The sequence below is a fragment of the Sphaeramia orbicularis genome, chromosome 19 (assembly GCF_902148855.1).
Source record: "Sphaeramia orbicularis chromosome 19, fSphaOr1.1, whole genome shotgun sequence".
Lineage (NCBI taxonomy): Eukaryota > Metazoa > Chordata > Actinopteri > Kurtiformes > Apogonidae > Sphaeramia > Sphaeramia orbicularis.
In genome coordinates, this window is record NC_043975.1 from 20,738,671 (window position 1) to 20,755,618 (window position 16,948).

The 16,948-nt window shown below is 36.4% G+C and overlaps 1 protein-coding gene across 3 annotated transcripts in view; it reads right to left on the reverse strand.

The window, feature by feature from the left end:
• fdxr (ferredoxin reductase) overlaps positions 1-16,877 on the reverse strand; it is a 21,903-nt gene extending 5,026 nt beyond the window's left edge. Inside the window, exons 1-11 of one of the 3 annotated variants that reach the window (XM_030121408.1) lie at positions 15,831-16,877; positions 13,838-14,200; positions 13,621-13,739; positions 12,003-13,533; positions 10,968-11,077; positions 7,670-7,765; positions 4,662-4,784; positions 4,459-4,572; positions 4,229-4,330; positions 2,629-2,736; positions 1,301-1,385 (exon numbers count right to left, since the gene is read on the reverse strand). In XM_030121408.1, coding sequence (XP_029977268.1) covers positions 1,301-1,385; positions 2,629-2,736; positions 4,229-4,330; positions 4,459-4,572; positions 4,662-4,784; positions 7,670-7,765; positions 10,968-11,077; positions 12,003-12,084 — 820 coding nt within the window. In that variant the 5' untranslated portion in view covers positions 12,085-13,533; positions 13,621-13,739; positions 13,838-14,200; positions 15,831-16,877. Of the gene's footprint in view, positions 1-1,300; positions 1,386-2,628; positions 2,737-4,228; positions 4,331-4,458; positions 4,573-4,661; positions 4,785-7,669; positions 7,766-10,967; positions 11,078-12,002; positions 13,534-13,620; positions 13,740-13,837; positions 14,572-14,601; positions 15,520-15,830 lie in introns of those variants that run through there. The other 2 variants (XM_030121410.1, XM_030121409.1) reach the window with 2 other exon arrangements.
• Positions 16,878-16,948: the final 71 nt, after the last annotated feature.

Here is a 16,948-nt window from a genome sequence, read left to right on the forward strand (position 1 = left end):
TGATTTGAGTAATAGTAAAACTATTTACATTATAGTTTAACATTTTGTTTCTATTAATTTTTATTCATTTATGTGGAGTAAATGTTATTACAGACCTGAGTGAAATTATACAAGGGGGCAAAAAAGACAGTTGGAAGTTGCAGTTGTAATTTTTCAACATATGCTCCATCTAGGTCAATATACTTCTGCAAGTGTTGATACTAGCCTTTAAGTCCATCTGTGTAAAAATGAGGGCCACGCCATTTAAACCCTGTCAAAGATGTGTTCTTTTTCCATGAACTTTTTGAAGCTCCTTCATACATTTCTCTGGATTTCAGCACTGTTGGTCCCATTTCATAAAATGCAAATACACAAGTTAAAACTATGTAACACAGCCAAACCTAGTCAGTATTAGATATTTTATTAATAAAATCTTACATATTATAGAGTCAGTAAAATCTAACTAACTATTTAATGATTTTTGGATTAAGTTTAGATCAAGGCAAATTATTCCTTATGTTTTGAGTTAGATTCACAGAAAATGTGTGTATATGTGGAAATATTATTGATTAAAAACAAATCAGGGCCCACATACAGACACAGCAAACATGTCAGCTCATTTTTATTCTACTCAATGATACTGTAAATTTAGACCTTGCATCCCCAGCTCTGAGTGCATTTGTGAAAGACTAACATTTTTACAAGTACTCTGCTGTGCTGTTTTGCTGTTTGTTCACGGTGTCTTCACGAATTTCCTGCCTCTGTAGCCACAAACCTGCTGACACTGCTCTAATATTATCACTGACAATTAGGTTTAGCTGCAGAGAACAGTCGACACACTTGAGCCCTGTACACGATGTGTTGAGATAAGTCAAGGTTCTCAAAATTAGCCATGAACAGAGTCAGTATAACCCTGAGCACACTCGCAGTATGTGTCAACCCAGTGCCACGTCACACGATGGATGGGAAAGAGGTCAAAAGTCAACAGGCTGCAAAGAAATAATGTCCTTCCTAATTCTTACACCAACAGAACAGCATTTTGCAGCAGCTCTATCTCTTCATAAATACAGTTTCCATTTGCCTGACTGTAGGAGGCCCATAGGTCTCAGTAGAAAACCTTGCAGCGGTTAACCACAGCCTTTTTTTCCATCCCTGTGAGCATCTGTGCTGTATAAAAGATGTGTTTCTTCTGAACATGTACTTTCAAAACAGTACATTTATCTCATGTACCTTGATGAGCGGAACTGAAGTGGCAGCAAATAGGAAATGTGACCTTTGAAGAAACAAAAAAACAAAAACATAAGAGACAGTCATCTCATACCTTTAAGAGCCTCTGCAACACCGTTGAAATCAGCTGCCACCATCTCTGGTCTAGTGTCTGGCAGGTTCACCATCTCTCTCAGCTCCTGTAGAAGAGGATGGTATAGAAAGATGACATACATTAAAACTTGACTTCATGTTGGAGGAATAAAGAGGAGCAGCTAGGTGATCAGACTGGTTTTAGCTGAAGAGTTAAATGTTATTGGTAAATCAAGTGACTCAACCAGGTCTTTGTTAACAAACTACTACAGGATCACTGCATATGACTGCAATAGTAAAGATTTACTAATTTAATTTATTCCTCAGATAACTTCTTCTGTGAAAGGAGGAAAACAAAAACAAAACTCTGCAACCTCCAGCCTAATCATTTAACATTTGCTGCCATTTTCACTGCTTTTAAAACAGCAACAAACCTGTTCTCTTGTCTAGTTTTTAATCCAAATGTATTTATAGCCTACTGATCTTTAACTGTTTAACCAGTCTCTACTAAATACCCTATTTAACATTAAACAATAAATGCATGAAAGAACATTAAAAACACACAATCAAGAAGAAGATAATGAGGACCAAAAAATATAAAGTTACTTGGTTGTGGTTCCATTATTTTAATAGTACAATAGTAGCTACAAGCGTTGCGTGGCATTATCACAGCAACACTGCGGCCTCTTTTTTTGCTCCTCTACAGTAGCAACAATGTGCAACGCTAGCGATCGTTATCTTAGAAATGGAGTCAAGTAACTTCAACAACCAACCTAGCTCACTTAACAGCACGACTCCAACACAACACAAATGAGTTTGTGTGTGAGAAGCAGGATGCTCACTGCAGTTCACATCATGACCATCATGTCATCAACATGTAAAAAAGATGAAATGGTTCTTGGGTTTATCTCTAAGAGAGGAGGAGATGCATCTGAGAAGAGTTTGTAAATCACTGTTTTTAACATTTCAGTCAGAAATGAGCACACTTGGGGAAAAAAAAAATCCTTAAACAGTATCCCTAACTGTACAGGAAATGGTGTATGGACTATAAAGCAGAGTCACCAGTGAAACCCAAAGCTGGTCTTTAAACTGCAATGTATCTGCTACTGTAGTGTCTTCTCTTCCTTCATGTAAGGCATGACCTTATTAAGATTTCCATAATATGGTCACATGCGGAAGTTTATGTGGTTTATTCTACATGCTCCACTGTGGTTTAATCGAGGTCACGTGGTAAAAATATCTGGGTTGGTGGGGTGCAAGTAAAACAAGCTGAAACACTATTCTTTCTGTTTCGAGAGCCACTGACAGTTTCACAGTAAAACCAAAAAGTATTTTTTCCACGCTACGCACCTTGATTGTGCACGCAATTTGCAAGGGACCTCTTCGACCTATAATTAATACGTTGCGGATCTGGCTGCGTTCCAGAGCCTCCAGGGTAGGTTGGGTGATGTCAGTCTTCTGTAGACACAAAAGACACACAGTTCAAAGAGGATTTAAACCTTAAGGCTTCAGTGGATGTTTTGGCAGGCAAAAACTCTTTTATTAATCAGTGGAAACCTGTGAGTAACTATTAGATGTCATCAGAAGTTGAAGCACTGACATTGATGGAAGATTTTTTTGGTTTCATGATTGTGATGTGATGTGATTATTCACACTGTAAAACTCGTCATGACTCCTGAAAGGCGCAAAGGGGAATTTTTACTATTAGTTGTAGATGTTGTATTGTGATCCATAAGGGAAGTTAAAATAAAAACACCGAAAAATATACTAGTGCAAGTTCCACCATACCCATTACAGAATTATGGAGTAAGAGTTTCATCCGTGCCACTACTGTTTAGGGTTTTATACTGCATAGTTTTACTGCAGAAAAAATTACCACATCTGGGGATAAAGAGTGTAGTCAGTTTCATAAGGGTGATCCATTTGTGTCAGCGGGTGGTGACCTTTTTTCAGTTGAATTTTTTTCTGAATTGCTGTTGTGAATTTTGTACACGAAGTGCTCTTTTCTTTTTTCTGTCAATCTCAGCGCCTACTGCTTATCAAACTGCAAAACCAATTCTTCATCTTTTATTTCCAAAACAAATACATCACTGCACACTAGAGAAAGTACCACCACACTGAATGAATTGCATTTACTTGTTAAGTAGTCTTTATCACTTAATCAGGTAACTGCCTGACATGCCAAGGTAAATACTCAACTCGGTTTCTGAATCTCATCACCTTTGAATTAGAATGCTGATTGATCTCAGATATATAAATCTATTTTCTCAGCTAATTTAAGTCAAACTGTTTTGAACTTGGCAGATAACTTATTACAGTTGAGATGCTGGTTCCATGAAGTTTCTGTTTTTATAATATGTTAAAAAAAAAAAAAACAAAGTGCATATAAACACAGTTGATCACCATTATTTTTTTAAAGCAATTTTACAGTCTTGCAGTGTAGCTGCTGATCACATTTTTTAAACATAGGATCATATATTTAGATAGGTTATTCTGTTTAAAATCACATTTTTCATCTATTTTAATCAGATTGAAATGCTAGTTGGTCCTAGTACAGATGATACGTGCATTCAGTTTCTTGGTACATACGACTGTATACAGTTCTAGGCCAACATTGAGATTGCTGGTTTAGTAAAGTTACAATAATCACACATGCATTTCTAAGTGTCCATACTAACATATAATGTGGATATATGTGAAGTATATACAGCAATAAAAATTAAAGTTTCAGGGTAAAAACAGCTTCCATAAACCAAAGTGGTATTATTTAGTGTGACCTCCCTTCGCTCTTAACATGCCTTTAACTATTTTCTTCAAACAATATGACATTTATGCATTAACTTTTCTGATGTTTTATACCAGCTTTCATTCAACACATGGGGTCAGGGGTCACAATCATTTATGACATTTTTACCTCACAACATGTCTGTCATAGAAGTGCATTTCTTACCTTTAAAATGTCCACAGGAGACAGTAAAATGCGTGCTATGTCCAAGGCAACATTACCCTGTCCAAGAATGACAGCCGTCTCACAACTCAGGTCTGGGTTCAACTGAATATAAAGATGATACAGAGAAAATGAGATGTGACAGGAAATAGACAGTAAAAATATGTGAAAAGGAAGACAGATCTGCTTAGGTGCAAAGAAATGGTTATTTGGTGTGTGAGAGTAAAACGTACCTCCTGACAGCTTGGTAGACCATTGTACCAACCTACAAAATTTTGGGCTGAGTACACACCCGCTAGTTGTTCACCTGGTACTCCCATAGTCCTGTTCCCCTCAGCGCCATAACTCTACCGTTAAATGTAAAAATCAGTGTATCAGTTAACTTTAAAGGGAAATGTACAGATTGATTCAAAAGTTTTTATTTTCAAGTTCTTACCAGTACGACAGCATGGTAGGCTTGCTGCAGCTCTTCAATGCTCACATCCTTCCCTACGTTTACATTGCCGTAGAAACTGCAGCGTGATTGTTTGGCCGTCTGTGTAAATGTATTGATGACATTCTGAGAAGGTTAAAAAAAATAATAGACAACGGATCAAAATAGCCATCTCAGCTCAAGCTCCCCTCCTGAAACTCATTTGTTATTGTGTCCTGTCCATAGTTTTTAGTCATGGGATGCCAAAAAAGGCTTTTCCAACTTCATGGCTGACACTAGACTCTCCATCAACCTGCTTCGTCACCTCTCAAAAGAAGAAAAACACAGATGTAACTGCAAACTGTGACTTTTGTACTCACAGTACACAGTACTGACAACACAATTTCAATCCAAATGGATAAACAGTGCTGCCTTTTGGAAGGTTATTGATAAGAAATATTTCATTAGTGGACATTAGCCAGCTAGCTTAAAAAAACAAAAAAACAAAACAAAACAAAAAAAAAAAACATCGGTTGTTAATTTCAGCGTGCTAGACCAGGTACTAATGTTTTCCTTTTCTAATCAAAGTGTTACTCTAACATCAGGTAAACAAGCCTAAATGAGTCGACTGTCGTCTCAGGAGGGGCAATAGTGAACTTTATAAATGCAACAGAATTGAAAAACTGGGTTGAATTGGCCATCCGGGATGCTGTGGATAACAAGGAGTTTTTACATTGTATATGGAAGTCATCACATCATTATCAGGCTTCTGCAGAGCTTGATGATGAGCTGATCATTAATTGAACCAGGTGTGCTGGAAGAGGGGAATATCTAAAACACGCAGGATACCGGCCCTCAAGGACCGTATTTGAATACCCCTGTTGTACAGGGTGGGGAAGCAAAATTTACAATATTTTGAGGCAGGGATTGAAAGACAGTGTATGACCAATTATCTTATTGAAAGTCATGAGAATTTATTTGCCACAAGAAAATTTTCATAATAGAAAATGTTTTTATTCTTTGTGTCCTCCTTCTTTCTCAATAACTGCCTTCACACGCTTCCTGAAACTTGCGCAAGTGTTCCTCAAATATTCGGGTGACAACTTCTCCCATTCTTCTTTAATAGTATCTTCCAGACTTTCTCATAATAGTTTTGCTCATAGTCATTCTCTTCTTTACATTATAAACAGTCTTTATGGACACTCCAACTATTTTTGAAATCTCCTTTGCTGTGACGAGTGCATTCAGCAAATCACACACTCTTTGACGTTTGCTTTCCTGATTACTCATATGGGCAAAAGTTTCTGAAAAGATATGGATAATAGTGTTAGGTATGATTATGACATCAATATATGTTTGGTTTCAAAACAACTGATGTAGTGCCTGCTGAGAAAAAACAACTAAATGTTCATTGTAAATTTTGCTTCCCCACCCTGTATATGAACATACACCACTCAGCTGTAACTTTCTGACCACTGACAGCTGAAGTGGTAATAATATTGATTATTTTATTATATTGGGACCTTTCACTGGGTTGGATATATTAGGAAAAAAGGACAACGTAAGGAACTGAGTGACTTTGACCATGTCCATATCGTAACGGTCATGACTGGGTCAGAGTATCTCCACAACTTCTGGTCTTGTTGGATGTCCCTGGTCTGCAATGGTTAGTACCGACTAAAAATGAACTAAGGAAGGACATCCCAGTCTCAGGACAACTGAGCATCTATGGGAGGTGTTGGATAAATAAATCCGACCCATGGAGCCTCCACCTCTCTCCTTCCAAAACTTGGTCCAGATACCAAAGCACACCTTCAGAGGTCTGGTGGAGTCTAGGCCTCAGGTCAGAGCTGTTTTTGTGGAAAAGGGTAACCTACATAATATTAGACAGGTGGTAATAATACTCTGCTCCCATAGGTGCTGGACCTGGTTGTTGAGTTCAGATATATTTGGGATAAAATGACACTGTTTAAAAGTATAGGTGGTATTAACATGAGATTTTTACTTAGAGTATGAATGGATGTCATAGGGCACAGTGACTGTTCCCAGGGTTTTACTTTTAACCTATAATATGAATGAGAAGCTGGAGTTAACAGTTATTTTTTTTTGTTTCATTTCAGAAGAACAAAACTATGATCTTTATCGACAAAGACAAACTCAACAGACTGGTTCCAGGTAGACTTTCTTTTTGTCACTTGCACTGACTCATGTATTTGTCTCCTTTCACTTTGTTGCACATATACTGACTTGTGTACACATGGCTTGAGTGACCAGTTCGCTTTCATTGTAACAGTTGATTCTCATTTTTGATTTGATTGTGTCTTTTTGAATAAATCTTTCATTGTGAGTATTGTCTGATGTTATGGCTAACTGTTTGTCCACATACAACACATACATACACATACATACAAACACATCCTCAGATGTTCACTCTTGCAGCAAGCTTACCAAAATAAATATCAAGCTCAAATTACTAAATTGTACTAGAGCCACGACCACTTAAATTACTAAACCAGCCTCAGATGAACAAAAACATCTACTGATCTAAAATGTCTAGTGAATTTTGAACCACTAATCCTATCAATACATGTCAATAATTAACGTAAAATGCAGTTTCTCAGGGTTTCTGCCACATCTGTGTCTGATCTAGATGTTCAGAGGCTGCGTATGTTCACCAGTAAAACCCATATAGTTTGACCAATGACAGTGTTTGTAGATGCTTATTTTTTATGTTCAGTGTATGACATACAGTATGTGGCTAAAAATGTCCCTTTTTCTTCAGTTTTCTCTGTTTTTATAAGATAACCTTTACTCTGAGCCCTATTTATAAGTTCAGTAAATTACATACAAGAAATTTCACTGAAAATGTCAAATGCAGAGGACAATATTGTTATAAATGGTGATGGATCACTTAGGAATGGTTAAATATGCATAAAAAATCATTTGGCATTCACCATAAAAGTAGTTCTCAGGAATATTACAGTTCTTTCTTTTTTTTAACACCTCTAATTCATCTTTTTAGGATTCAAGACCTTGACTTCTGGATGATCCGGTGCCACCCCAAACCTGACCAGACCAAAGGGGACAGGAAGTCGTTCATAAATGTCCACTTCAGCATCCTGACGAGCCTGGAAGGAAGAAAAAGCAGAGAAAGACACAACATGTAAACGACTCTTATGATTAAACAGACAGAGGAAATGTAAAACACTGGTGGTGTATGTTTTACTTATGACACTGAAGTCCTTTCTACACTGCTGATAAGGTGACATATACTTATAAAGTCCCACATAATGAAGTAAAAAACATTCCGAATTTAACATTTTCTAGATAATAAACAACACACAATTGAACTTCTTGCCCTTAGAAGAGTAAAGGTCACTGGTGACACAACAGGTGTGTAAGCCTGGAGGAAGTGAAAGCATGTAACAATGAAATGCATCAATGAAACAAGGAAATTCAATCAGCTCAATCTGTTAACACCCACTTGACAGTTTCGATATTTGTTGTCAAAGATGTTGCAAGATCTCATAGGCAGTTAGAAAACTTTTTTTTGCCAAAGTAAACAATGCGCTCTCCTACCTCATCTGTCTGTTACACCAAAAGGGTAATTTAATTTGTAGTTAATTATTTTCATATATTCATAATCAAGCATTTAATTTGAGTTTACTCAAGTTAGTATTTGTTTATTTTAACCATACGCTGTTTATAAGGAGTGTACGCTGTATGGTAATTGTTTGTTACATGAACTTGTGTCATATTAATCTTTTTTTTTTTCTTTGTTTTTAAGTTACTAGTTGTAGCATGTAGGAGGGTTCTTCCTGGTTTAGCTGATGTGGCTAAAGAATGATGTTAAACACTGGGACCAGCTCATCAGGCTGAACCATGGACTATGGCATAATGGCTAGATTTAGTTTTAGTTAGGGTTTGCTTTGTATTTAGTTATGGGTAACGTCCATCTTGTTTCTATACATCTCATTACTATACATGTTCCCTCTTGTGTCACTGAGGTAGGTCAGTTTGTTCAATTAAAACCTATATGATTAGTTGCAGTGACTTCTTTTATAGGCCTAGTTATTACAATTTTGGCTCTGTAAGCAATCTTTGAATAAAAAATGCCTAATTATGACACTTAAATTCACCCTATCCCTGCTTGGTTCCTGACACAGCACAATACAAATGTTCAGAAATCTGTCATCTACTAATTTGACATATTCTGGTACAACAAGAGACAGTATTTTACTATTAAACTGTATTCACTGAGATTAAACTAAACTATTAATTTTGCCATTTTGTTATTGTTTATTAGGATCCCCATTGGCTGTGCCTTACTCTTCCTGTAGTCTACTTCTACACACATACACAGAAACAAAACATTCTCCATAAATGCAAGTATCAGACACTCAAATTAATGCATTTAAGGTCATTAGACACTAGGGTCCATTCCTATACATAAACAATCTATTACATGTTGCAGTCAGTGCAAAGAGATATTACACATTATTTTTAGAGAGCAAATAAGGAACTTCCTTGAAACATGATATATGTAGGATGTATAGGACTTTGTATAGGACATATGTTCTGTTTTAAGGAAGTTCCTAATTTGCTTTCTAAAGATGTATCTACTTATTAATATAATCAAAAATAGTTGCTAAGGATTCCCTGCTTTTATTATTATATACTACTGTGCATTTGAGGAAATTATGTTTGCCTTTGGAATTAAAACAGATCCCTTGTCTGAGACTGTAAATCATATTCTAATGGATAAGAGTCTGGGTTGTAAAACTATCCATGTGGCAGAAGTGCAGCAGTAAACCTGTCCTCAGTTTTTAACCAGTCACAATGGAAATGCATGCTATTAATGTTAATGCAATGAGCATAGAAAATGAGAGGCGCTGCCTTATTCTGCACTCCCCTGACAAACATTATACACAATTCACATTCACATAGTGTCAGCTGATATGTCTTTGCCTCCATGTAGTCCATTCCACTTCACATGGAAAGTTTTAGCTCAAGTTTCTGAAAGGCACAGGGCTCTGAAGTCTTCCTCCTCTTTCCTCAGTGCAACTCATCTAGTTCATGCAGTATATCATAATAAAAGTAGAATCAATTACGTGTAACAATTCTTTTAGCTCAGGAAAATATGTAATGCAGTGACAGTGTTTACAACAGCTTTGAACACAGTTCAGCAGATCATACTCAAGAACTGTGTTTTATATTCAGGTTATTATTGTAACTGAAATGTCGCTCATTGTTTGCTTTTACCAGACTGTTGAAACACATTCAGATCACTGCTGATTATGTTGAAGCACTGGCTGCTGTCCAATCCAGGACCTGACCACTCCTTAACGTCTGCATTATGTACATGTTTTCTCCCTTTTGTAGATTTTGCACTACATACAGTGGTGCAAAAGACTAGGTCCACCTTTAACTTTGCGGTTTTGCAGAGTTATAATCGGCATGCATACTTGTTTCTGTCTCTTATTAACTCTTGAAGCCCTGAACAGCTGCTGACGAGCAAAAGCAGCTACTGATTTAAAATGTGCACCAACTATTGAACTACTAGGCCTGTCGTTACTTATAAATAGCTTTGGAAAAATGCATTTTCTCAGCTTTTCAGCAGCATCAGATATGACCCATATGGACATAAACAGGCTCTGTAGTGACTGCAGAAACACCGTCATGTTCTGCAACAGTAATTCACCTGAAAAATCCATGTAGTTTGACAAATGACAGTGGTTAGAGGCTTGTTCTTATGTTGGGTCAATGATATATTTTACTGTATAAGTCCCTTTATCTTCAGTTTAATATGTTTTGGTAAAACAGTCTTAATGCTGAGAGAATCCAGCTGTTCTAACAAAAGATGGTTATTATGTAGGTCAGCTGTAGTAAAAGTACATGTTCTTTAGTTTAGTTTTATTAAGGCATCTGTAACCAAAGGAGCTGAAAATTAATGAATGATATAATTATAACCTGTGAAGATTTAACTCATGCAATCTAAGCACAGGTTCTGTTGCATTAGCTTCACATTTTACACTATCCATCCAACTTTCCTCTCCAGTACCTTTGCATAAACCTTCCCAGGGAGGCTATAGAGTGGGATCCCCTTATAGATGGAACACACCCTCAGGTCCCCCTTCTTAAAAAGGGGAACCACCACCCCGGTCTGCCAATCCAGTGGTACAATCCCTGTCCTCCACGTAATGTTGAAGAGGAGTGTCAACCAAGATAGCCCCATAACATCCAGAGCTTTAAGGGACCAAGGACAGATCTCATCATCACACCATCAACATACACACAAATGTTCTTTCTCCATCATTAGCAGAACCATACCTTGATCAAATGCTGTGCTGTGTAGAATCCTGCAGGACCACTCCCCACTACACAAATCTTCGGATTACAAGAGGCAAAAAAAGCCTTTCCACTTCCACGTACAATCACACCTGCAGAGTAAACGGAGATGATCACAGAAGAACAACAGAGCCTATGAGGAACTGAACAAGACATGAAGGTCTGGGCATCATTAACATAACACAGCAGGAATGCATGCCCTCCAATAAAACCAATGAAGCACCATGTAAAATACCAATAATAACATTAGTCTTCTGTCTTCAGTAATGCCTACCTTTCCCAAAGGTGGATCTATAAACACTCATACAAACACCAAATTCATTCTCTAGCAGATTTGATCAGTGTTTTAGTATATAGTGCACTTTCACTTATTCTTTTTACATCTTTTTCCACTTACTGTCATATCAGCTATTGAACACAATTTTGCTGCTTTTAAACAATAGAAACAAAGTTTTAAAGTTTGTTTGAACTATTATTTTCCCACAAAGCTAATATTTCCAGTGTAGAAGCCAAATGTTATGTATCAACATCAAGCTTTGCCAATACCAATAGTTTGAAAAACACCCTATTGATGTTATTATTTTGGTTTTTGGTCTTTTGTCTTTTACAAATAATTTGACCAAAACTCTGTTGTCTTCAACTTTCACTCAAGACCAAAAATCAGCTTTTAAACTAAAAAAAATATATACTGATATAATTAGCATTATTGACTGATATGAAATGTATTGCAATTAAATTTTTGTCAGTATCTTCCTGCCCTAAATTCAAGCATGTCACAGAATACATGAAATGCTCAGGCGCAACCTTCTCCCATGAGTAGTTCAGGTACTGCTGTTCATTACAGTCTTACTTCTGTCCAGGTTGATTAGATTAGTATTACGAATATTTATTGTTTGTCATAATATTCATTCAAAGATTTGGCCTTTTCCTTCGCCTAAATCTACTGTTGCTGAATAGAGAGTGAAGAACATTGCGTACTGGGTTTTTTTTTTAGGATTTAGTTTCTCGCAGCCTCACCTTCATGAACTCGATTTATCCAAGTGGCTCTACCGGAACTCCACAACTTCAATCCTTTAAACATCAGTTTATGGCCGGTCATCGTCTTTCCTGACTCCAACAAGCTCTTTGACTTTGAACAGATCTTAAAACGTCGTATCCAGTTGTTGTTTCCCTGATGTCTGAGAACTAGCTCCACATCACAACCTCGGCTTCGAGCTTCAAGTTGAAAAGCCAAGGTGAAAAGATCGTTTATCTCCTCTGGGATGTTTCAACACACTATGGGTTAGTGACAGCGAGCAGTTAGCCTGTTTTCTAAGCGCGTTCCTGATGTATTTTATAATTTACATCTTAATGAAATAGTACAGTATGGTTTTCATAATCAAAATAGACATTGTACCTTGTGTGCCACCGTAATTGTAGTCCGTGTAAAAGCGAAACTTTGGTTGGAAGGTTCCACTTGAATTGCGTAAACGTTAATGTGTCTGGTTGAGAAAGTGAATGAACCTTCGAGGTTTGTGCGAATTAATTTGTGGAAAGAGACCTCATTTGATTTAGACAAAACCGTCATGAGTTTGTATTCTGCAGAATGACCCTCTGTAATCTTTAAAAGCTATTACTTCTATAAATTTGCAGCTTTAATAAATGGTGTAATACTCGTGTAGTACTGTCTTAGTTTTTATATAAATAAATATTTTTTTTTTTTTTTTATTTGTTTACATTTTTAAATTATTTACTAATGTTTACTTACTGCACAACTCAGTTTAGGCTAATTCTGCTTTTCTAACTGGTTCTGCTTTTTTTTTTTTTTAATTATTATTATTATTATGTTCTGAGGTTATGATTTGGGCCTGTAGTACACCTGTGGTGGATTGACTGAATGATAGAAACAAAGGAATTTGCATCTGAATCTTTTGTCAAAACTTAAGGATGAGGTTGTGATTTATTTACAGTTAAACTGTCTGTGAACATGCCCAAGGAACAGCAAAACTGAACAAAGTTGAAATCTAATACACACACTATGTCAGGCAGAAAATAGTCTTTGTTCTAAAGCCTGAACATGAATGAATTGTTCACACAAATGAAAACATTGGAATTATTTTACACAGTAAGCGACATGTAAAACTCATCAGGTCAAGCTTGCGTATGTTACATTGCATACATTGAAAAAAAAAAAAAAAACATGCTTGCTGTGCAAAAACTGTTGTCATGCATCACACCTGTACACACACATCAGCCAGGATGTGGTAGCTCTGTCACTTTTCTGCAAACTAAAGACAAATTTATCTATAAAGGAAATACAAAGCAAACACAAAAAGAGTTGAGACACCTTTGCTGTCTTGAGCTGGTGACTCAAAGGGTGAAATCTGTTCATATGATCTGTCTTCTGCAGCTGGTAGTTTTCCCTCAACTAACTGTTTTGCAGTTAACAAATGCCCCTGAAGTCCATTGGATTTCCTGATGTTGTTAAGTAGGAATACGGCTGAAATCTTTGCTGGGGAAAGACATGCTGAGGCCTGTTGGGTCTTTCAGGTCTGAATTTCTTTTTAAACTGTAGGGGACATCAACAAAACATTAATCCCAAAGCATTTCTTTGCTTTTTTTGTGTTATGAATTATCTCCATGGAATAATACTTACCCGTTTGCCAATCAGTGCTCCAATGAAGAGAATTAATACAAAAGGTACTGTTGTCACACTTAAGGCAATCAAAATGATGTCTAATATGTGTTCATTGCATTGCTTGTCAGGATAACTTTCTGTGAAGAAAAATAACGGGGGGAAAATGTTACTAATAGAAGTGTCAGATATATATGTTTAGTAATACTCTTTCTGACAAATGGCTGAAGGTTTTCACCTTTTACAATGATGACGGTGCCATTGCTAGGGTATGTTGTTTCTCTGTAGGTCTGTGAGTCCATTTCATTCCAGCTGCAGTAATACAAGTCAGTGTCATACAGCCCCAGCAGAGACAGAGTCAAGGTGAACTCCCAGCCCTCCCCGCTCTGCCTGTGCTGAAGTCGGCCTTTAAATTCAGGAGCCTTAGTCACCTTTATAACTTCTCCATTTTTAAAGGCCAGGTACATGACATCTGTTTTTTCAGAGTTGCGTTGGAAACGCCTCTGCAGACTTAGTCCAAATGGATTTTTAATTGTCGTGGAGCATGTGATGTCGACGGAGGAGTTGACCCCTGCTGTGATGGCCAAAGGATTTTGAGAAACTGTCAGGGAGAGACGGATGAACAGATTAGTTGAGGAATTTGATACATAACATCAGTAGTGAAAGAGGTGTTAAGTAAAAGTATTAATATCACTCACTGAAAGATATCTTGTTGAAGTTATGGTCTTAATTACATTAACACATTTCTCTTATCATCTAGAATTAACCATTTTACTGGCCTGGTCTCTTACCATTTAAATATACAGATTTGTCTTTTTACTATGACTGATGTTCTTGTTTGTCATTGGTGTGACATAATACATTTCCCCAGTGCACAACTCTATCTTAATGTAATCCACTACAAATAAACATCCTGCATTCATGTACTTAAAAAATGTTCTGTGCATGAAGCAGTTTTGGATCTTTTTGAAGCCTTGCATTTACATTATGTCCATTACATACTGTTTTTTGGAGCCAGAGGTGATATGGATGGTAATGGATGAGTAAATACTCCATGAAGAAGTGAAAGGGGTAAACTTAATGGTAGAACGAAGACATCTGACAGCCTTGCCAGTGTTACACCACAAAAACCAATGACAGCTAGTTAGACAAAAAAAACAAAAAAACAAGGGTTTAGTGACCGGAAGTGGTATTACAATTTACAATATTGCACTATCCTCAATTTCAGGCAGTGGTTTAAAACTGAATAATCTACAAATAATCTATACATTTACATTATTGATTCTCATACATTATATGTAATATTTCTGTATGTTTACATCAGTTTTTGTGCTCTGAGATGGTCATTTGTTAACAGTCACTAATGCCATTTCTACCCTAATAACTGCCTCAACTGCCTTCAACTTTATAACAGCCTGCACTATTTGGATCTTGTCTTAAATATTCATTGAAATTATTAAAGAACTAACAAGAAAAACTGATAATTCTCCCAGCTGAGAAACTCAAAACGTGGAAGTAGCAGGAACTGCGATATTTTTGACATGAAAAATGACTGACAATATTAGGTTTCTTTCCATTAAGTTTTAAGTTTGTGTAAAATTGTCAGTATGAAAAGTAGCTTAAGCTGTCAAAGAAATGTAACAACCAATGAAAAAGTATTAGTAAAAGTATAATGGTGCATTGAATTAGATTTCCCTACAGCACAGCATATTATTACTGCAAAATAACTTGACTTCAGAACTTTTTAAAGTATAAATTCATACACCAGCATTAAAATAATTCACAAATGGACAGAATTTTACGTATTTTTCCTCTAATTTTTAACTTTGATTTAACTAAATTAATCTGTGCAATGGAGGTTACATGTTTTATTTTAATGTATAATGGTTTTATAGGATATATTTTAAGAGAGTAAAGTACTGGTTTCTCTCTTTTCCAGTTTTGCAAAAAAAAAAAAAAAAAAAAGCAGCGTCTTATGCAATGTTTATGTTTCAGTGCATTGAAAGCACTTCTATCAAAGACAGATTTAACCTCTAAATATACTTGAATTACAGTCCAAAAGTAAAATAGACACAAAGTTGTTCTTCTGTCTGTTTGTCCTGTGCAGAGGACATAAACAGGATGAAGCTGCAAACAAACAGGAACAGATGAGTCAGCCTTCTCTCTAAAGACAGCTTCAGTTTTTGGAGATATAGCTTTAAAACTCCTCTATCTGTCTGTCACACACTTACCTTCTTGGAGGATCACCTCGGTGGGCATGAGGAGCAAACCCAACACACAGCACCAGCTGGCTTTCATCATGAAGCTGGGTTTCAGCCCAGTGCAACAGACTAATGAACACAGGCAGCCTGACTCGCACACTGCCTGTCACAACAGTAACTACAAGGAAATGTGGTGTACAAAGGAAATGTGACTTAGTCTGATATGTTCGTATGTACGTAGTGCATCAGATCACAGACGTGGAGGTACTTCTTACTCAGTGAAATTTATTTAAAGGTAAAGCATATGTAACAGTATCACACAGCACACTACAGCACAATACAGTATATGTAGAATAGTTGGCTCAATTCACAGTGTAGGCAGCATATTCACAACATTTATATCATAACAATTCACTCTGCTTGTTTTAACATATGGAAGCCCAAGGTGAAGCACTCATGAAGTCACAATATCACACAAGTCTTCTGTTAGTAAATATACAAAAATCCAATATCATGTTAATTAGATGTTTAGTTAATTCTGCAGGCTACTCTTTCATAGCTGGTGTACTTCAATAATTCAGTGATGGAAAAGGCAGCAAAAAAAAAAGCAATATCACAGTCTGACAATCATCAATATTAAATCCAAGGCCCTGATATATGGAAAGAAAGCATACCATATTTAACCTCCTGACACCCAGCAATGCATTTTTGTCCTCTGTCATGGACAAGACTTTCACAGCTTTTCTTTAAAATAAAAAAATTACATAATGTCCACTGAAAAGGACATTATATTTTTAAAAAAATTAAAAATGCATCTGAAAAAAACTGTTGCATCATGCTGTTTCCAATTAAGGCAATTATTTAATGTAAAATGGCAAAAATGTTTACTTACTGGGTGTCAGAAGGATATAAATCATATTTACATCTTTATATTTTTAAACTATATTGTGTTCATATATCAAATACCACATTCAGACAGCAGGTCTAAATGCACAATTCAGATTTTTTGGTCAAATCTAATTTTTTTTGTGTGCTTGTTCATACTACACATTAAATGCGACTTCTATCATTTTTGAGTATGAACAGAATGCGATCCTGAAGTGACCCACATATGCAAAAGAGGTCCTGACATAATACATGACCACGCA